This window comes from Eurosta solidaginis, chromosome 5, assembly GCF_040869045.1.
Source record: "Eurosta solidaginis isolate ZX-2024a chromosome 5, ASM4086904v1, whole genome shotgun sequence".
NCBI classification, from domain to species: domain Eukaryota; kingdom Metazoa; phylum Arthropoda; class Insecta; order Diptera; family Tephritidae; genus Eurosta; species Eurosta solidaginis.
The window spans coordinates 22,832,795-22,855,134 of NC_090323.1; the positions used below are offsets into that span (position 1 = coordinate 22,832,795).

General features: G+C 37.8%; 1 protein-coding gene and 1 long non-coding RNA gene across 7 annotated transcripts in view; one reads left to right on the top strand and one right to left on the bottom strand.

The window, feature by feature from the left end:
* Positions 1-22,340, top strand: part of LOC137252482 (uncharacterized) — a 613,814-nt gene that overhangs the window by 354,192 nt on the left and 237,282 nt on the right. The window lies entirely within an intron of this gene.
* The window catches only part of sff (sugar-free frosting), a 122,571-nt gene that overhangs the window by 2,395 nt on the left and 97,836 nt on the right, over positions 1-22,340 (bottom strand). For all 6 annotated transcript variants that reach the window (XM_067788243.1, XM_067788246.1, XM_067788245.1 and 3 more), the window contains 8 exons: positions 11,418-11,633; positions 8,010-8,209; positions 5,307-5,531; positions 4,356-4,966; positions 1,961-2,119; positions 1,731-1,897; positions 1,520-1,624; positions 1,369-1,444 (listed from right to left, as the gene is read on the bottom strand). In XM_067788243.1, coding sequence (XP_067644344.1) covers positions 1,369-1,444; positions 1,520-1,624; positions 1,731-1,897; positions 1,961-2,119; positions 4,356-4,966; positions 5,307-5,531; positions 8,010-8,209; positions 11,418-11,633 — 1,759 coding nt within the window. The remainder of the gene's footprint in view (positions 1-1,368; positions 1,445-1,519; positions 1,625-1,730; positions 1,898-1,960; positions 2,120-4,355; positions 4,967-5,306; positions 5,532-8,009; positions 8,210-11,417; positions 11,634-22,340) is intronic.

The window sequence follows — 22,340 nt, forward strand, 5'->3', positions numbered from 1 at the left end:
TGCTACATCCCTGGACGCAGATCAATATTGCAAGATAAAATATTGCGAGACAATCTAAAGCAAGGTGAGGCATTCTGAGACCAGCCTCGATCATACCACTGTTGAACTTAGTGCCTTGACGGAGGCTTCGCTGCCTAGTAAATGTTAAATTCAGCGACTTCCGTTTGCGAGTCATCACAATGATCCATAAGTTGGAAATTGTTGTTTAATTCCAGCTCCTGATAGAAAATCTCACAACAAATTTGTCTTTCAACTACGGTCCATCTTTGAACGGGCCAACAGTCCACTTGCCCAAATGAGCCTTCCATCTCATTTCTTTCTCGAGAAAATAAACGTGTAGGGGTTTCATCTCAATGGGCCTAATGTCACTGGCCTATACCTGCTCTCGCGGCAGCCACTTCAATCTTCAAATGTCCTTCAGCATTTAGAGCGCTGCTGTTAGCAAGGAGCGCTGACTGTTGTTCAGGGACCAGCCTTTGGGTAATGCGAACCGTCTCCGGTGCTTCCCACCTGACGAAAACCCCACAAAAGTGTATCGGTTTAGCTGAGCCCCCCATGTAGAGGCCACTCCCCTTAGCTATGTTACGTATGCAGGAAAAGATGACCGAAGCTTTTCTATTACTATAGGTCGTATTAATTTTCCAGGAAATATTTATTCCTATCAGTACCAGTATTCCCAAAATAGAGGAAGTCGCATACAAACAATTTTATCGCAGAACGGAATTGCCAGGTCACTTGTGTAGCCAACCACTCGCAGCCTCTGGCCTCGATGATCGTCAGATGTTCCTTTCCTACAACTCACAGTATATGGAGGAGACAGAGCCCTGACTTGTGGCATACCTTTGCAAATTCTTCTCGGTATTGAAAACCTTCCCCCTTTCGCTGCGACTTATTTGTCGGACAGGAGTTTGTTGCTGAATCCTACCACAACACCCTCAACTACTAAAGCTTTTCTATTTATAACCTCAGTCATGAGATTGTTAAGCGGCCCTTCGATGACTGAAAAGACTTCCAATTCAAACTCGTTGTGCTCAAATCAGCACTCATGTGTTTAAAATTGAAATAGGGAGACGTTAACAAACTGTTTGTTCTTATGGGAGCTCTTTATATTGTTTCAACATCTATTGCAGAGACTTTTCCGTGGACCTGCTCCTGCTCCAAAAATCGAGCCCCGTAGGTTCTGTATGGTGCTCCTACATTTCTAGAAGAAACGACATGGGATTGTTTGAAGGGCTTAAAAGTGGGGTGAGCTCAAACTCACATCATGCTAGTGAATGTATGTCTATGATACTTTGTGGAAGTTTATTTGTTCATAAAACTGTACAAACGAAACGAGCTTTCATAAATAAACATCTAATAAGTACGTACCTGACAGTAAGGTGAATGTCAGAGCAAACAACATATCCGATATATCACCCTGTTTACATATTGCACTAATGTCCACCTGAAATTAAAAGAAAAAAAAATTTTAAACTCGGAAGCTTTACTCACGTACAGCTAGAAATTTGACGTTACTTACCTGAAATTTGACATGCCGCTGAAACATCACAGGTCCATTGCTATTACGTTTATATTCTACACGGAAGGATGTGGGTGACACTACGCTATGTGAAAGCTCAGCCATCTGAAAAGGAAATGCGAGCAATTTTTAATGTTACTTATATTTATGACCACAGAAGTGAAAGCTTCATCTTAGAGCTTTCGATCTGACTACAGCTTTTCATACTCACCGACAAAAAAGCATGTATCAGATGTGCTTTAACAGTCGCTATGGGTTTGCCTTTCACTAAAATCGTAAATGTTTCGTCCTTTTCCGTTGTTATGAGATTACCAAACCAAGAACGTTTTGTGAGCTCAGGCGAGGATTCTGGCGTTAAATGTACCTCATCTGCGGATACTAAAATAATGAAAATTTTAGTTAAGTTATAAATGGATAGGTATGTTATTACATGAAGCTTACCTTGTAACTTTCTTCGATGAAAACGTGGACTACCCAAAAAGCTATTTTTAATATTTGTTAAGCGTGTCTTCCAAAGTTGTCCACCGGGCGCATTGCATGGCGAACCGGACATGACTGGCGAGCTGTTGTTCATGAGCGGTGGTGTTGTAGGATTCAAAACTGAAAAACGAGAGAGAAACGTATGTAATGTATTTCTTTAAAAATTTTAAGAGCACGTAATTAAAATTAACAAAATTCATTTTTAAAATCGCAGCTTTGACTGAAAATTACTTAGCAACTGGCGTGATAATATCTACGTAAGCTTTCGTGGCTTTCATTCTTCTTGAAATAAAGCCTTTTTAATTTCGTGCGAAAAATTAAAAAAAAAAAAAAAAAAATACCGGTTTAATTACACCAGATGACGCTGTTATTAAAAATTAAACCGTCTTATATTTAACTCATTTCGAACAAGAAATTTAAAAGTTTACTGTTATAAAAACGAAAAAAAGGAAGATTATTTTCAGCTGAGCAAAGCTTTTTTGTTTTAAATGGATTAGTTTTTCAAAAGAAACAACTTTTAGGAAATAGTAGCTCGTAATAAAAAGATGATAACAAAATTTTAAGGACTACCTTTATATAAATGGACCAAAAATAGAAGGCAATTTTTCCTTTAATACAGACATGATATTGTTGAATTTTGACTAAAAAAACTTTAACAATAGCTCTTGTAAAAGAATTTTGGGATTTCAAACTATAAACTATTTGGGATTTCAATTTAAGGCAAACCATGTTCTGGGGATTAACTAATTGATTATTTAAAATTTAAGCACGCGCTCCTTTATAATTTTAAATCCCAAAATTCTTTTACAAGAGCTATTGTTAAAGTTTTTTAGTCAAAATTCAACGAGATTATGTCTGTATTAAAGGAAAAATTGCCTTCTATTTTTTAGTGCATTTATATAAAGGTAGTCCTTACATTTTTTTATCATCTTTTTATTTTCACTTTTTTAGTGCTACCTACAAAAAGGCATTTGGAATTTTGGGTTTTGACTCACGGCCCAAGTTTCAAGTCTCTAGCTCACCGGGAAGTTACTTAAAAAGCGATTGCAAGATTCCCCTCGTTTTTCAAGGATTTGCAGTTACCTTGACTATGGCGCCACCTAGCGGAAATTTGTTTTCTCTAACTAAGTGCCAAGTTTCATCTCTCTAGGTAACCGGGAAGTTAGTTAAAATGGATTGAAAGATTCCCAAATCAAAACTAATTATCATAATATCTCGATCCATGCGCCACCTAGCGAATTTTTTGACCAAATATTGCATTGCAACCGGGTTCTGATTCACGACCCAAGTTTCAGGTTTCTAGCTCACCGGGAAGTTACCTAAAAATCGATCGCAAGGTTACCTACATTTTTTCAGGGATTTTCGTTTATCTCGATTCGTCTGCAACCTGGCGGCAATTTGTTTTCAACGAATTGTAGTGCCATCGACTCGCAATCTATGTGCTAAGTTTCAAGTCTCTGGATCACCGAGAAGTTAGTTAAAAGTTGATCGCAAATTTTCCATTTTAAAATAATTTTTCTGTATATCTCGATCCGTGCGCCGGATTTTTTTGTTCACTTGCATTGTAATGTCTCCCAGATGTGAACTATGCTCTAAGTATCAAGTGTCTACCTCAACGGGAAGTTACCGAAAAAGACTTCCGTGGGTCAAAAATTCGTATGGAAATGAGGGGACAAACATGAAAGCGACTTCATATAAAGGGAAAAAAACTAGATTTGCCTTTGTTTCATTATACTAAATAATTGCACGAAACTTAAGCTGGAAAGTTCGGACCAGCGCCATCTAGTGTGCGATTTTAAATGCATTTCTGTTTTACTCATGTTTTAGATAAAAGCCTTTCAAAAGCTTAACATGAACATTTTCTTTTAATTGTCCAAATAGTTTTTCGTTACATTCGGATATTAAATGGAAGCTTTCCATAAGCTCATCTTCGATATTTTCGATCAATCTTTTAAGAATGTGGTAATATATAATAAATTTTTTAAGTTGTGCTTTCAAAAAGCTTTCACTTAAGAGTCAAACTCTCAAATTCTTGAAGCTTTAGCGTACTACATTGGTAAAATACAATAAAATGTCTAAGTTGAGCTTTTGAAACGTACTTGTAGGAGTTCTGGAGCAAACGTGTTCTTACATTTCTTCAGTGTATAAAACCTTGAATAATATTTTCCCTATCATCAACTATTTCCTAAAACTTGGCCCAAGAATCGGCTCACAAAAAGCTCGATCTAAAGCTCTATGAAGCAAATGCACATGCGTAACAATTTTTCGAATCGCCAACTTTAGTTAGTTCTCAATAAATTTGTTTCCAAGGTAAAACTATTTTCATTTCTACAATTTGATTTCAAAGATTTCTTACCACTATTCGCTTCTGGATCATGAAACATGCTAATCGCTATAGTTGGTCCCGAATTGGCACGATGATGCACTGTTGAACTACTACTGCCACCACCACCTGGACTACCGGGCACAGCGATACAGCTTGACTGTATGCACGCTTGACGTTCACTACGGGAATCTCTGCGTTCACGCGCTTCTCGAGCCTCACGCACTGCCACCACAACATCATTACCAGCACTACCAGTGCTAGTAGTTCTTTCATTTCTATCGCCACTACCTGTATTAGCAACACCACCACCACTACTTCCAGTACCAGCACCGCCACCACCACTAATAATACCTTCAACACCGCTTTGTGACGAATGCGACGGTGTACGACTCACAGGCGGATGATGTTGCACCGATGCGGAACGTTCACGACACTCACTCGAATAGGTGGAGTGACGTGAAGAATGTCCGGCGGACGTTGCTGCTGGCGAGGATGGACGTGATATTGCGTTGACTTGTTGTTGCGCCGAGTTAATGGGCGAATTACAACGCGTAGGACTGTGATATGATGATGAACGCACCGAAGAAACCGATGTGGGTGAACGACGTTGATGATTACGCGAACTGCTATAGGACCGGAAGCTGTAATTCATTTGAAGATTTTTTTTGGTATTGGATTTTGTAAGGAATGAGCGCATTAAAGCCATAACCAATAGCAAGATGATTTAATATTTTGAAGTAGGAACCAGCGGTTGAGTGTAAGCATGTGTGTTTGTATGTGTGTGTGTGACGTGGGAGCAACAGCAGCAGCGTTAATGAATGAAGCGCAGACATGCAAGAAATATATAAAAACAAATTGTTAAAAGTTATGCCTCTTTCTCGTAAAGAAAATATTTTCTTAAATTACTAAAAAAAACAACAGACCGGTTTTGTATAATCAACATCGAGCTATGCACTACTACATTGAAACTTCTCTACTTACTTGAATGCTTGCCGTCGTGGTGTTAACGGCGACCCCTCCGATATTTGTCCATAGCTGGGTGAATTCGTTCCATTTATACGGCAAGTATCCAGTCGTTTTCTGGGCGGATCCACTGCATCCAATTCACTACGTGATTTTTGAGCGATTTCTTCATCATCTTCTAAGGCGGGACGCCTTCGTTTGCGATCCAGGAGTAGAAAATAAATAACCTTCTCTGTGTTGTGACTGAAAGAGAAGCAAATTCGGTTAAAGTTTGGACAAAATTCGTACTATTAGGAATTAGACAAAGTTAATACAATAGAATTTTTTTCAAAAAAGTTTGTAATATACAATTTAGCTAAATTTCATGAGCTAAGTTTTTTCTAGGCTTTGTACGTTGGACTCAGTCGATCTAAAGCAGTGATGCACAAAGCTAGCAGAGCTTCGTATACAAACGCAACATTTTTTGTAGTAGTATCTGTGTAAATGAAAAATGGTGAAAAAATGTCGCTAAGCTCAAACGAACGTCGAATAAATTTTCGACGCTCCTCGAAGCTCTTGAGGTCCCACTTCTCGTAACCATGTTATGGTCTGATGGATTAGTCGGTCTGGGATGTGCTCAACATCAACAATATCTCAGCTTGTCCAAGAAACAAACATACAGCCGCCTTTTCAATAGCACAATGGCAATCCGATTCACGAACTTACATGTGGTATTGTGATCACCACATCATTTCTGTTTAAGTTGTGCAGCATGAAGATATTCAGCCGTATTATAATTATCGATAAATGGGCGTTTCGTATATAAGTGTCTGCATCAAGGCTGGGTAGTTTGGACTGCGAATTTTCGAAGTACGTATGGAATTGTTTACCAAAATGTAAGTGCGAATCAGTCGCGGGTACTATGACGAGGTCGTCTTTCCTTGTTTGTCGTCCGTGTAAATGTATAACCGAGTGCGCCTTGATCTACATGACAAATCTTGAAGCTCAGTGTAGTGGACTTTCAGAATATTAACAAGCCAGCTGCCGCGCAGCTTAGGCCTGAGGATGGCACATGGTGCGCGCCAGACCAACCACATCTAAAACTTCAACTTTTCACACCTGTTATATTCATAGAGCTGTCCAATTGGCTAACAGCAAAGACACATAGCTGTGGCTATGTCAAGCAGAAGCCCGATTAATTCGTTTTCCGCCTATCTAAATTACTCTCTCTCTGCATGCACTTATTTAAGTCGAACTTTTCACATTGATTCCACCAGCTACCTTTAGGAAGCAGAACAACTTTCATATTGACTTTGTCCATTGTACTAGAATTGAGCTCAACTACTGCGCTAGTTAAAACGCCCACTGGAATGACCGTGAGAGACTTAATAGCCTCGCATTTATTCCCCGTATTTTTGTACGATATCGTCTAGTTAAGTGCCTCGTTTACCCCAGACCCTTATCCATTACGCATCACTAAAATCGTTCGCTGGACGGTTTTGGTAAGGAACTCAAATTTGAATGTGAAAAAGCAAAACAATACTATACGACCAGCTGACTTCGGCGTCTCTAAACGGCGAGACTATCAATTCCACGAGGGAGTCTTCTAAAGCTTACATGGAGCATTATTGGCGCATTTTCGTTTATAGCAACTGGTAGTATTGTGAAGGCAACAACTGGACGGGCGTACTGGATGGCACCAGTTGAGTAGCGAAAGTTAAGCGACGAAGCGCGTATCAGAAACCGGGCCGGAGTTATAGGATTATCAGCGATGATGCAGGATCTTTGGAAGTAATTGCTCTAGTTTGTCGCACTGGCTGATCCTACAGGGCTAGTTGACGGTAGGTACAGCATTGTCACGACAATTACAACTGAAACAAGAGCGCTAGCGTTTCCAACGGTTTCCTAACCTGCGGCTCAGAAGTTGGTACTATCTCGCTCGGCGGATATAACCCATCCCATGCTTGAACACTAATTTAGGAAGCGGGGCGTTGAAGCGTGCCCGAAAGTCAACGCCTATGTGCAGCTAAGGAACCGACTCTTAGGAGAAATCAACGTACGGCTAAGGTGGCAATGACAAGACCAAAAAACAGTGCCTTGCCTGTTAAGAAGAAGATTAAAAGTGTCTCATTCACTCAGCTGGCTACGTGAAACCAACTCGTTTGCCTTAAGTATAAAAGTAATCGATTTTTCTGACCAACGTATAAGAACTGAATATCCAACATTAAATGGTTTCTTCTTATATGCCGCTTAAGGCTACGCGGCAGCGAAACACAACTTTAATGCGGCACTGCAACGAACTGCTATCGACGGTGGTCGGTCAGCTGATGCTGCTTTAGAAGAAGTTGGTTGCCTGTAGCCCCGCTAGTCTATGTTTGTCATGCTGTCGTAAATAATGTGGTTTAGACGCAAGTGAAGTTACAGTGGGAGTCAGACTTATGCAATGCTACGTTACAACAGTCCTACCGTAAATGAGAACAAAATTATTGGTGCTTTCCGCTATCATATTGTGGTAATTTTACTAAAACTAAGAATTTACAAAATCAGCCACGTAAGCTTTGATTCGATCAAGATTTACATTCGACTATATAAATGTGTGTTCCTCCTTAAATCGCAAATACTCAAAGTGTCTTTGACTGATGTCATAACACTATCACAATTTACCAAGTCAACAAAATAAAAATCACGTTAATCAAAGTTTGTGGTTGAACTCAACCCACATACACACACAACAATACTCACTTCGCACTCAATAGCTCTTGTATGAGTTTCTCTTTCTCCTTGAAGCAACCTAACGAGCAAATCGCATTTAAAACATCCGGATCCACAGCTGAAGCGGAAGGTATAACATGTGTTTGCACCACCTCCATCATAGGTAACTCCAATTCCAATTCACCTTTACCACCGGCCGTAACCCATGGATGACGATTTATTTCGGACAACTGCAATGAGAGAAAGGTTAATGCTAGGTTAAAGAGTTGTACGTATGTGTGTTAAAGATGAATTTGAATTTTATTAGATTGAAGTATTTGTAAACATGTATTTGTGTGTAAGCACAAAGTTGAGAGGAATGCACGTTTTGGACTGTGTGGTGCGAGTATGTATTTGTATGTTTGTGTATGTATATTTAGGTGAGGGATTTAGAAATGTAAATGCAAATATGTGAATAAATCAAATGCTTGAACTGTTTGACAAACGAGCCAAATTGTAAATTCACTGATGACAAAGGCAAACATATGGATGTATGGTACATCTGCTGAGGTTTATGTCAGGGCGCAAATGGGGTCGCTATTTCATCAAGGGTTGGGGCCGACATTGCATAAAAGTAATGGCGTTAAAAAAGCTGGATAATATCATTTGTAACTCAAGGATGGGTTAGCAAACTAACTATCGAGTATGCGCTAAGCTTCTGCGGGCGGGTCAATCATTTCCTGATTCCAGAGGTGCAGTGGTGTCCAGGAGTTTAAGTATAGTTCCTAAATCAAGATATTAGTCCCCAACAGCCCAGCTGGCTTAAACGTGTTAAGATCGAAGGAGAAAAGAATATAGATCAGTGTCGGTGATGGCGGACCTTCTCAGGGCATTTTCATGATTTTGGCATTAAGAATAAGTTCTATCACTACAAAATATCAATAACTGACCCATGTTGAGATTGACTTAGAAAATCCTTCTTATCGAATTATTAGTAATTAGTAATGGATTGGTATGTCGAGTTTTTTCAGATTCGACTGTGCTGTTTTGAAAGCGGAGCCCGTGAATTAGCCCATGAAAAATATTTGTAGTCGACTCTCATGGTGCCCACTCTATATTGGATAGTCATATTTCATGTTATCATCGCTGATTCAAGTGCATGGAGAGCTATCGGAGAAAATTACGCTACTTTGTCGATACTGTTTGTACCCATATCTCTTGGAGAGCGAAGACCTCGAACTAAAACACGCTAACTGAGTCAGAGAGACTCCGCGCTATAAACACCACTAGGAATATTGCAAATATTTCCCCTACTACTCCACAGACTATTTTTGCCTCCCTCGTGAAAACTGAGATAAATATCTGAGTAAGCCCTCCATCCTTCCAATACTGTTTTTAGCAAGGCCTACCATGGGACCAATATATACTACTTTTATGATATAGAAGACTTTAGTGTTCTGCAAATAACACAGTGTCTCTTTCCATAATCCGAACTTACGTAGTCTAGCATCATCATGGAATTCCGTTTTCATGAAAAATAAATTGATTGGAGGCTTCGCAGCGTTTAACCGTATCTCCTATGTTATTCTCATATTCTGCCGTCCACCTCACTTTTCTCTGTACATTGGTATTCGCCGATTAACAGTCTTATAAATCGATTCCGCGAGCTCTACTGTTCTGCTCCCAGACCCCGTTCCTTGTCTAGCCATATTTGCCAAGCATGCATTCAGATAGGACCGTCTGACTTTATGATCTGTGAGTATAGCTCAAGTTAAGTACTGCGTAAAATCATAAAGACTTAAGTCTTTGGCTATTAGGGGAAGGTATGTATGAAAAAACGTGTGTTTTTTAACCTAATGATAAGGAGTCCTAGTTATGTCTATTTAGCGCTTACTTTCATCGGTGGCACATGTTCCCCCAATTTATCTCTATCCATGTCCATTCTTAAACCACAATCCTTTTGAGTTTACGACGTCGGCTGCAAACATTGTAAAGGCAGAGCAGCGGTGGCGGGATATTAGCAAGGATGTGATGTGACCTCAATAGCTCCCTTTAAGCCATCGAGCAGATACTATTTAAATGAAAATAGATAGTATCTGCTTGATGGCACACACAGCTATTATTGAAAGCTCTATATATGCCAGAGAATGCTCAAGGGATAACTTAACCATGAGGGGTATGCATCCTATTATACAGGCTTGATCGAACGGCTCTTGATCTAAGCATGTTAGCTCCCGTGGTAACTAAACCAAAGCCAATATTGAAGTACAAAGTACAACGACAAACGTACCTGAAACTATTTTAACTTTTAATGATCAATTTTCTTCTCCTTTAGAATGAAGACCACTCTGCTTCGTTTCCAGGTAATGGAAGTAGAACTGGAACTTCTCCCAAAAAACCGTGCAATTAACTTTTAAGCTAAATACATGTATGTGCGAAAAGTATCGTAGAAAACAAAGAAGGTGGATAGTTTGATAGAATGGTGGTAACTGTAGTAAGCGGCTCAGGCTACGTCATTGTGCAAGCCTTTTGATGAAAACAATCTTACATCGCGACGCATTGGCATAGTGCTTTATAATACTCGCATGCCCTCACACTACAACACATGGAATAAAGATAATTGATTGCTTGGAACTATAAGACAAAATTAGTCTGTGTTCCGTGCGATAGTCGCAATTACAGCCATAGCCATAGTCAAGGAACTCAGTCGTTGACCACCCGGAAATTTCTCCTGTACGATCGCACCAAAGGAGAGTCAGTGATTAACGGGCTACTGTGGATAAAACTTTAAAAGGTTTGAAAGGGAAATTTTTGTACCACATCCAAGGTTTAAAGTCAATCCTCTGATAGGGGGATGAATGCGGTATGTCTAAGTAAATGTATCAGTACTTTATTAGAACGCATTCGGAAAGCAGCCATGGAATCTCTTGTTAAATTTGGACAGATTTAATACCACTTTGACGCAGTTTGACTCGCATAACGTTAAACCTCAGAGCGATATGATCTTAATCTGAGATTCCATCTTCTAAGGTTACTATTGTACGCATGAATTGATATCCGGTGTTCTCAAAGCTTCTACACCTTTTTTCAACGGCCAATTACGCCCGGCTTACATATGTGCGGCTACACACGCAAATATATTTACATTTGATTTCCTGGGATGTGCAACTATCAACCAATCATCCAACGAAGCCAATATCTCTATGAACAGCATACAAATACTTGCATACACACAACATTGATGGAAACATCTATACATTTGAACCGGCAATACAATCAGTGTAGCTGTCAACAACTGTCGTTTTTATGACAGACTGACTAACGATTTATTCACTTTTTGTTATTGTTTTCCCTTATTTCCCTCCTCGCCTTTGGGCCCTTAGGATGTAGTGGAGTTCATAAATTATCAAGCGCATTTATGTGTGTGTTTATTTTTATTTTTATTTATGTATGACTCACCGTCAGTCGTCGATCCGGATTCACCTCAATCATACCACGCAACAAACTTTGACAATCGGGCGGCACAAAATGTGGTATGTGAAACACTCCGCGCTTCACTTTCTCCAACAATTGTCGTAAGTTGTCGTCATCGAAGGGCAATGCGCCCACTAATAGCGCATACAGGATAACGCCACAGGACCAAACATCCGCTTTACGTCCATCGTATTTTTCACCCTATTTTTAGAGACAAAATTTATGTGAATTCAATTAAGGCGTCGGATGGGGGAAGAAAGAAAATAAAAGAAAATAGAGCAGTTAGTTATTTTTGTTGTGAAATCATCGTTATTATTTTACTAAAGTTCTGTGAATGTTAGCAGACAATTTTTAGAACATACGAACCTTGTGCGTAGAGTATTTATAATCATGATTTCTTATTATTAGGTAAGATCGTACGCAAGCAGCAAAAAATTATTTTCATTAAATAAAAAATGTGTGGCTCACTTATTTTATTTGAACGCGATAATGGTTAGAAGTGGTTTTTATAGAACCTACTTTGGGGATAAGCTACCTCTGTAAACCTCGAAACATTTCTTCGATTTGATATCACATGAATACGTCTTGATGTGAACTGATGTCAAATGATCTGGTTTCACCAAACTTCACCTGAATCACATATTTGTTGTAAAGTTACATATTTCAATGTGATTATCGGTGAATGATATGTGATATCGTATGCCCTGATATGATTTGATCTTTTTAGTGCAATATGATGTTATTGAGTTTGACCTGGGTTTAAAGCTTTTGACCTGATATGATATGCATGACAATTTGTTACAGGATATTTATTGATACAATAGACAGATGAGATGCTATATTTTATCATATATGTTTTAATACAAATTTAACACCAATCAATAACTTAGGAAGCATTAGAGTTCTACCACTAGCTATAATGTGACATCATATGAAAATTAATTTATATGAAGTGGTGTGATACCATTTCACTTCACCATAACTTTTCTTTAATAGTTAATTTTTTTTAAAGCTCCTTTATGAACCGGGGAACACGAATGTATATGTCACTATTAAGTTTAAAACTCAATTCAATATGAGCAATAGTGCCTCGATGCGATGTGATGTCATGTGTGGAAACGATTTTATAAGAGGAGATGTGATGTGATCTGATTTTACCAAATTCCACTTGAACTGCATCTGCATAATGTATTATTACATCTTTTAAGTTCAAAGATTGTCATGTGATTTCGTGTGCTTTGATTTGATTTACTTTGATATGATGTGATTTTGTTTGACTTGGTTTTATAGCTAATACGATGGTATGATATAATTAACCATAAGTTACAGTGATGTATATTGACATACTATCTAATCTTGCTATTTTTTTGATATATAGCCTGTGTTTGCAATGAATCAATCAATAATTTAACAATTTTTGTTGTTATGTCGGCCTACTGATTTTAAGATCGCGGGTTCGAATCGAGCTCAAGGCCTAACAATAATTTTTTATCATTATTATTGTTATGATAAATTTTTTCTTAATTGAAAAAATTTTTAAATTAGAATAGAAGAAAGAAAAAATTTTTAGACAACTGCCAAAGCTCGTTGTATAGATCCATTTCGGGAACTGCTAAATTCCTTCATCGGCAACGTTTAGGCGCCGCTGCTATAACCATTCAGCCACCGCAGCGGTTTATTGTTTGTCTTCATTAATCCTACTTCCATTCTGGTTCGTGCCAATTGATATTCACAACACTGCGACATCTGTTGCAGAATAGCTGTGAAAATTGGACTTGTTTGTTGGCAATGCTGCCATAGTGTCATATTTTATTGACACTTTTTTCCCCGTGCTCTGGGATGTATTAACAATTTTTGTTGTTATGTCGGCCTACTGATTTTAAGATCGCGGGTTCGAATCGAGCTCAAGGCCTAACAATAATTAATAAACGTTGCCGATGAAGGAATTTAGCAGTTCCCGAAATGGATCTATACAACGAGCTTTGGCAGTTGTCTAAAAATTTTTTCTTTCTTCTATTCTAATTTAAAAATTTTTTCAATTAAGAAAAAATTTATCATAACAATAATAATGATAAAAAATTATTGTTAGGCCTTGAGCTCGATTCGAACCCGCGATCTTAAAATCAGTAGGCCGACATAACAACAAAAATTGTTAATACATCCCAGAGCACGGGGAAAAAAGTGTCAATAAAATATGACACTATGGCAGCATTGCCAACAAACAAGTCCAATTTTCACAGCTATTCTGCAACAGATGTCGCAGTGTTGTGAATATCAATTGGCACGAACCAGAATGGAAGTAGGATTAATGAAGACAAACAAAAAACCGCTGTGGTGGCTGAATGGTTATAGCAGCGGCGCCTAAACGTTGCCGATGAAGGAATTTAGCAGTTCCCGAAATGGATCTATACAACGAGCTTTGGCAGTTGTCTAAAAATTTTTTCTTTCTTCTATTCTAATTTAAAAATTTTTTCAATTAAGAAAAAATTTATCATAACAATAATAATGATAAAAAATTATTGTTAGGCCTTGAGCTCGATTCGAACCCGCGATCTTAAAATCAGTAGGCCGACATAACAACAAAAATTGTTAATACATCCCAGAGCACGGGGAAAAAGTGTCAATAAAATATGACACTATGGCAGCATTGCCAACAAACAAGTCCAATTTTCACAGCTATTCTGCAACAGATGTCGCAGTGTTGTGAATATCAATTGGCACGAACCAGAATGGAAGAAGGATTAATGAAGACAAACAAAAAACCGCTGTGGTGGCTGAATGGTTATAGCAGCGGCGCCTAAACGTTGCCGATGAAGGAATTTAGCAGTTCCCGAAATGGATCTATACAACGAGCTTTGGCAGTTGTCTAAAAATTTTTTCTTTCTTCTATTCTAATTTAAAAATTTTTTCAATTAAGAAAAAATTTATCATAACAATAATAATGATAAAAAATTATTGTTAGGCCTTGAGCTCGATTCGAACCCGCGATCAATAATTTAAGTAGCATTAAAATCGTATGAATAGCAAATTACTTAATATGAAATGGTGTAATATCTGATATCTGTGACACGAAGTTATTTGGTTTGACTACGTGTTACATCTTATGATCTGCTTTAATTGTATATTGTCTGCTTCTATAGAAAATCTAACAGTATTCAATAACTCAAAAAACAGGAGAGTCGTGCCACTCGCTATTATGTAACATCGTATGATAACTACTTTATATAAAGTGGTGTGATATGACCTGATTTCACCAAGATTTTGCCTTAACTATTTCATGCAAAATTACCACTTTACCACTTTCAATGTGATTAACAGTATATTGATGCAATATTGTGTGATTTACTGTACAACTGATTCCATATGATCTTGTTTAGTTGAATATATATGTACTTGCATAGGTTATAAAGTGATGTGATAAAATAAATATTTTGTTATATGATATAGCTAAATTTAAAAATCTGATGTAATAATATTTGAAGAAAATTTTGTCTGTATTTAGAACAAACCTAAAATCAATTAATAACTCAAAAAACGTGCGAATCGTACGACACGATGTGATGTGATATCATAACTGTATTGGTATTTAATAAAATGGTGTGATATCATCTTATTTCCTAAAATTTTGTGTGATATGAATTTATTTGGTATATTGTGTATTATATTTGAAGTGGCATGTGCAATAATTTAGATTTCGTGATGTGATATGGATGAATGAGACTCATGCAATTGAACAGACCCTCTGATTTGAGAGAAACGAAAGGGTTTGTATTCGTAACAAGAACAAACCAGTCATATTATTTACAAATTACACACGGGGATGGTTACTAGGACTAGATCGGGAGTTTCACTTCTTCTCTCACTTATTGTGCGCTATGTGATATGTTTACATATGATGTGACGATGCTTTAGTTAGGCTTGATGTGAAAGAATTTGAAGTAGATGATTTTTTTGGACGCATCATTCATGCACATTTTAAAAACTGGATTTATGTGGATTATGAAGGCCATTTTTTATTTCTAAATATGCGTGAAATTTTTTTCAGCCCATTGACCTAGGGTTTCTAAACGTTCTTCCCTTCTCCACCCCCTTAAGCGGAATGCTGAAGCTGATACACGCATGGTATGAGAGGGATGGCCCATCAAAGGATCTCCAATCATATCTTTATATAACACGTTCAGAGCTCAATAGCATATCAAGAACATTGCTAGATGTTTGACCAACATATGTGGGAACACTACCCCTGTTGGTTATCTGCAAATCGCTTTGCAAGGCTCACCTTTATAATTTGTATAGTCTACTCCTCCCCGCGCATTTGCATCCGCTCCTATGCCCAACCGCCTTTTGCGCCCTTCCTCTTCCTCTAGAATATTTCAGTTCCCGGTGATGCCTCCGCAGTAGGGGCCATAAGAAGCCAGGATACATGCCTGCTTGTTCTTCTGCTCGATGGCCGGCCACCACTATGAGGTGCTCAGTAATATAATAAGGCCGCATATGTGAGTACAACTTTTGCCTTACAACGACTTCTGCCAGCACCCTTTTTCCGATTGCGCGTAGTTAACGACAGATCCGCGTGCGCTGAGCCAACAATCTTTTCCTACCGTTGAAGCCATTGCTCCTGGATCAGCTCCACCTCAAAAGAACCCTCCTGAAAGATAAGGGGGAGTCGGCTCGTCGTCACTTTACTCTGAAGGAGGTTTATCTGTAAGACTTGCAGCACCATTGGGCAGTTGGTCCCCCTCGAACAACTTCGTCGTGCCGTCTATGTCCTCTTCTTGCCCTTTCGGTTTAATGCTTTCGAGATCCTCTTCAACCTCTCCCGCTTCTGGATTGTTACGCTGGTTTTCCTCGAGGCTTCTCTTTTCCAGGCATAAATGCTGTTTCGCATGTCCCTCTCTACAACTCCCAGCACTATTTGGCTGTTCGTCCCCCTCTTTCACCTTCGTGGTGACGTCCGCGTTCTCTACCTGTCCCCTTGTTTTGAGGTTGTTGTTGTTTTGGCAGTGATTCGCTCCACCTTGCAGCTGCGACTGATCACAAATTGTCATCAATATCCTCTAACGGTAGTCCAAGGAAACTTGCTGTTTCAACAGGGGTGCACCATAATGAAAGGGGTGTTGGAGGCGTTGGTTCCACATTACAATTAAAGAGGTGGTTGGTGTCATGTGGGGACACATTACAAGCGGGGCATACATTTTGTATGTCGGGGTTGATTCTGGATAGGTAAGAGTTTAACCTGTTACAGTATCCAGAACGAAGTTGAGCTAGAGTGACTCGTGTTTCCCGTTCCTCTTCCGCAAGTTTTTGGTACTGTTCTTTGAGTACTGGATTCACCGGGCAATTCCTGGCATAAAGATCCGACGCCTGTTTGTGGAGCTCACCGAGGATCAGCTTGTGTTTTTTTGCTTCATACGGCTGAGTTCTCAGGTGGCGTATTTTCCTCAAATTGCTTTTGAGGTTGTCGAGGTCCTTTTTAACTTCGCTCGCTTCTAGCGTCTTTGGATTTTTCTTCTTGGAACTTATTTTCCTGAGTAGCATATAATTGTTGTCTGTATCCCAGGACATTTTGTCAAGCTGCGTGTACAATATATCCGTCGATGTACATGTACTGCTGACCCTCCTTCATATGTCAAAATACAGCGAATCCTCCGACTTCATCACGCATGGTATCCGTACCTTAACATCGGGTGCTTACCATTTTATGCAATTGCAAATCGTCCCACTCTAATGCGCATAAATTACCAACTTTACTGACACTAAGTGCCCATTTGAACTTTGTACGATCTCAATTTCAATTGAAGCAAAAAAGATTATATTACAGTAAGTTATTGTATATTGAAAAGGAAATTTAGTAAAAAGTTTATATTTGTTGTTATAAAAATATGCCATCAGAAATGCAGAAACAATCTTACAATTTCTACACATCAATTCATGATAGTGATTGGGTGCACGACCCGTAAATATTCAAGCAAAAAGTACACTTTTCATACAACAAGCAAAAGCGAGGGACGTGGTGAAAGAGTAGGAGGTTTTGATAATGAAGAAGCTTCTACAGAAATTCGAATATTAATTCCTTTTACATGATGTGAATGTAAGGAAGTGAAGGCTTTATGAAGGATTGTTTGGTTGCAATGATGGGGGTGTATAAAATAAAAAGATTTTGAAGTGTAAACACAGCGCATACCAACACATATATAAGTACTCTTATATAAATGTGTGTGAGTACTCAGTTAAACTCGAAATTGAAGGGTGTGTCTTGTTAATGTATTTATTTATGCGTTGCATTGCTTTTTCTATTCAATTGGGCGTAACTTAAGGGATTCATGCTTTCAAACAAATATAACAAACTGTTAAAAGCTTAAGGGAATGAGAAATTAATTTGAAGTTTCTTATGTATGACTCATATTACAAAGAGTTCATATAGAATCAAGAAACAAGTTGATAGTAATTACAAACAATGTGCGTAGGAGTAAGAACAAGAAGCTAGTGAAGATGATCAAGTTTGACAAGGTAATGTATGTAGTAAACATTGTAGCGGTTTATTGTCTGTCATGGTATATCAGAATTTATAAATGCGTAAAGCGAGTGAAAAGTTTGAGTAATTGATGTAATGTGCAGCGATTGTTTGAATGGCGTGAAAAGCAAATACAAGTCGAGGTACACGATTAGTTAGCAAAACGAAAAAAACGGCTTCAGTATCAGGTGTTGTATCGCATGTCATTCATCTTTATGGTTTAGATCAGCTTTCAAACTCTCAAGTCTTCAAACACTCATTAATACCATTAAACCACATGTGTCATTCTTGTTCTTGCGAAAACTGTGAAGTCTTCCCTTCCTCTAGACCCAAAGTCCGATTTTTATAGGAAAATGCTTAAGACTGAAGAGTTAATAATAATCATTTACTTAAACCACACTAGCATCATCTGACAAAAAATCTAAGAAAGCATAACCCTTAATATGCTACCTTCTCCATTTTTGACAATATCTCCAAAACCAGTTGGCCCAATAGTAGAGTAACATTTAGTTTATATTTTCCAAGCCAATTAAGACCTCGTCGTGAATTGATACTCATATTATTCGCAACACATGTGTGGCCTCTCATATTGGAAGATATTTCCGAAACCGTTCGAGATATCAAAGTCAGAAATGGTCAGCAATTGTCGCTGCAAAACTCATTAGCGCCTTTTGTTTCATACCCATATTATACAAGCCGACTTTGGATCAATCTGGGTCCATATTTCGGCAAATATTTCATAAATCGGTTGAGATACTCAAAAGTTAGGCACAGCTTACTCTAGAACTCATCTTCGAACCTCGTTTGGCACGCATATGCGCTAATGGATTTCTCCCCGCCTCTGTAATTCCGGCAATATCTCCGCAACCAATATCAAATACAGACTTGATAAACATATTGTACAACCAAACTTGGGTCCCCTTGTTGGTCCATATCTCCAAAACTATTTGAGATATCTTGCAGTTGGGCTAACATTTTGGGCGGTATCTCCGGAAATTCTTAAGAAAACAAGATTTTTTGATGACCATATTATAAGATACAATTTTGGATCTATGTGAGTGGCGGTTTGCCAGAGGTAACAATCATTGCAGATGTCATTATCTGCTTTCGTATCGTACCCAAGTTGTGTAAACCGATTTAGGGCCAATGTGAGTCAATATTTTGGTCGATATCTCCAATATGGCATAACGCAGGTGAGAAATTCAAAGCTGAGACTCAGCTTGCTGTATAACTCATTAACTAGCCTCGTTTGGGCCTCTCCGGATTTCTATATTTTAGGCCTCTCCATCTTCGCACTTTTGGCGATGTCTCCGAGATCTTTATCAGATATCGATTTCATAGACACATTGTACATATCGATCATTGCCTTCAACTGAATCCCCTTATTAATCCATATCTCCAAAACTTTTTGAGATATCGCAGTTTTGCGTATTCTGCACTTACAAAGGTTTGCAATTTTTTTTTTAATTTATACATGTATTTGATGTCCATATTGTATAAAGTTTAGCGATATATATGCCAATTTGTGTCAATATCTCATAAACAATATAAGACATTGAAATAGCATGTCCAAAATATCACTTTCTGCGCTACTAAAAATAAGGGTACATAATTTTCGGGAAATCGGTCTAGTAGTTTAATCGTGAAACCGCTTCAGATATACTGATTGGAATTTCAAATCCATGGAAAGAATAGAAAAGAAACATAACACATTGGAAAAAAGTATGGCCTTAACATCATCGGAGCTATACAAAGTCAAAATATTTGTATTGTAGCGAAAATTGTGCAATTCTATTTTCAGCTTCTGTTAACTCAAATATTTAGTATATCAAAACGTTGTTTATTTAGACTACTTTGGGAGTAGGATTTCACAGTTACAATTATCGCGTACTTCACTCATAGCATGTTTAATCAAACTGAGATTATCGCTTGCACCGCGCTGATTTTGTACTCTCAGTTAGCCTCGTTTATCTATTTCTCCTGAGGCCTCTCAGTTAGCCTCGTTTATCTATTTCTCCTGAGGCCTAGACTTTTCACGAACATGCTATATCAACATTCAAGTTGATATTTTAAAAAACTTTTATTTTTGTTTGTAATATAAAATTTATTTTTGTTTATTTTTGAGTTTAGATATTTTCAAACTAATTAGAATTTTCTTTTTTTGAAGTTATTCAAAATTTTAAGTTAACACGAAAACTCAATTAAAATTATTTTAAAAATTAAAGTAAAGAGTACAAAGTAGTTAACACTATATTTACTCCCAATTTTCGTAATCATTACAGTCATTAATGAAATAAAATATTTGCGCAGGATCGTTGGTAGGATCGCCAATATATCAACATTCAAGTTGATATTTTAAAAAACTTTTATTTTTGTTTGTAATATAAAATTTATTTTTGTTTATTTTTGAGTTTAGATATTTTCAAACTAATTAGAATTTTCTTTTTTTGAAGTTATTCAAAATTTTAAGTTAACACGAAAACTCAATTAAAATTATTTTAAAAATTAAAGTAAAGAGTACAAAGTAGTTAACACTATACATGCCTTCTGGAATAGTTGTATCTCATACTTGATTATTTAGCTATATACATGTATATCTGTAGTTTATTTTTACTTCTAGCTATATGCGTGTGTATGTGCAAGAAATAGCTTCTGCTCTTAGCTGTTGATAACGTGATGTGTGATTGTTTCTCTTTTTTCTTCACTCATATCAGCTTACTACATATGTGTATGTGAAATAATCTCTTCGCTTCAAGCTGCTCGTTATGAGTGTAAAATATTCATGTTGTTGTTGTTGTAGCGATAAGGTTGCTCCCCGAAGGCTTTGGGGAGTGTTATCGATGTGACGGTCCTTTGCCGGATACAGATCCCGTACGCTCCGGTAACACATCACCATTAAGGGCTAGCCCGACCATCTCGGGAACGATTTATGTGGCCACATTAAACCTTCAGGCCATTCCTCCCTCCCCACACCACAGAGCCTCGTCTGTTAGTGAAACAGGATTCGCCGCGAAATAGGTGAGGTAGACAATTGGGCTTGGAGAAGCTACATATAAATTCCACTAGCAACCTGAAGGGTAGTGCTACACAGCCCCTTGAATCTGGTATTTTAGTCGCCTCTTACGACAGGCCTACCTTGTGAAATATTCTTTGTTGCCTTCTATGCATGTGTGCAAATGGCTTACTGTCGTTGTGTTTAGTTACTCACAATATGTGACCCGCCCTATGAAAAGGTAGCTCATGACTCAAGAAAAAAAGAAAACTACTAAGAAACTGAAGAAATGCATTGTTTATCTTTAAAACTGTTTCTCGCAATTTCTTTTTTGAGTCATAGGCCGGGTCACATATAGTGATGTTAAAAATACTAATATTCGCCACAATATAATTAATATATTCGTATCAGCGTAAAGCTACTGTGGCTCATCTTGAAACTTGTTTCGATACTTTCCTCTGGTTTCACAGGAAGGACCTCTACTATCAAGGCGTTTGGGATTCGGGACTTTAAAAGCGTGATCTTTGTTCGGCGAGAGAAGACTAGCCTTCCAATCACCTACTCCAAGAAGTTTTCGTGGGCAAAATTCGTTCCTCATATCTTTTATCACTGACAATAATTTTCGCTATTAGCAAAAAAGGGACGCCGTTGTCAAGGTGTAAGAAACCATAAATTTTTTTGATGATAGAAATTATTTCGCCTTCAGTTCTGTACTTACTTTTTCTAAAATACTCTTTATAAACTGGCACCTGAGCAGGAACTTCTTTCACTGACTAGGATTGCTACTTACAGTATTAATTTAAAAAATTGAGAAACCTAAAATGCGATTTTTAACTTAATGGATCAATTAGTAATCCGAGCTCCCAAAAAACCTGCTCGGGCGCCACCTTATTACAATATATTTTAAGCAGTTCAAATAGTTAATAGAGAGCAATTTTACAGCAAGCGATCCCGAGTTTGTCATGAACCACGACTAACATAAAAAGAAATTGTTTAAGTTACCCCACCTCACTCCATAAATAGGTCAAGCTAAAAAATTTGTTTTTGCTTAATAACTGATTTTTTCCTGACCGTAAATATTCATCAGTATGTATGACATTTTCAGCAAAGTACCCATTTTTTAACTCAATTTTCCTGAAGTGTACCACTTTATGAAGAAATTATATCAAAACCTTCTTACCTCGTATTTTACTGTGAATATGTATGTTTGTGCATTTACATGTGAGCCAGTGTTACGATTTTTGTTGATTGCAAATATGTTTTATACAAAAATGCTTCTGATGTTCTCTACTTTGCAAAAACATACATTGCAGCTTGTTACTGGCTACCCTTTCTCTTCATTATGCTGCGTTCACTTTGTTGCCTTACATTGGCCAAGAATGTCACTTGCTTGTTGCCGATT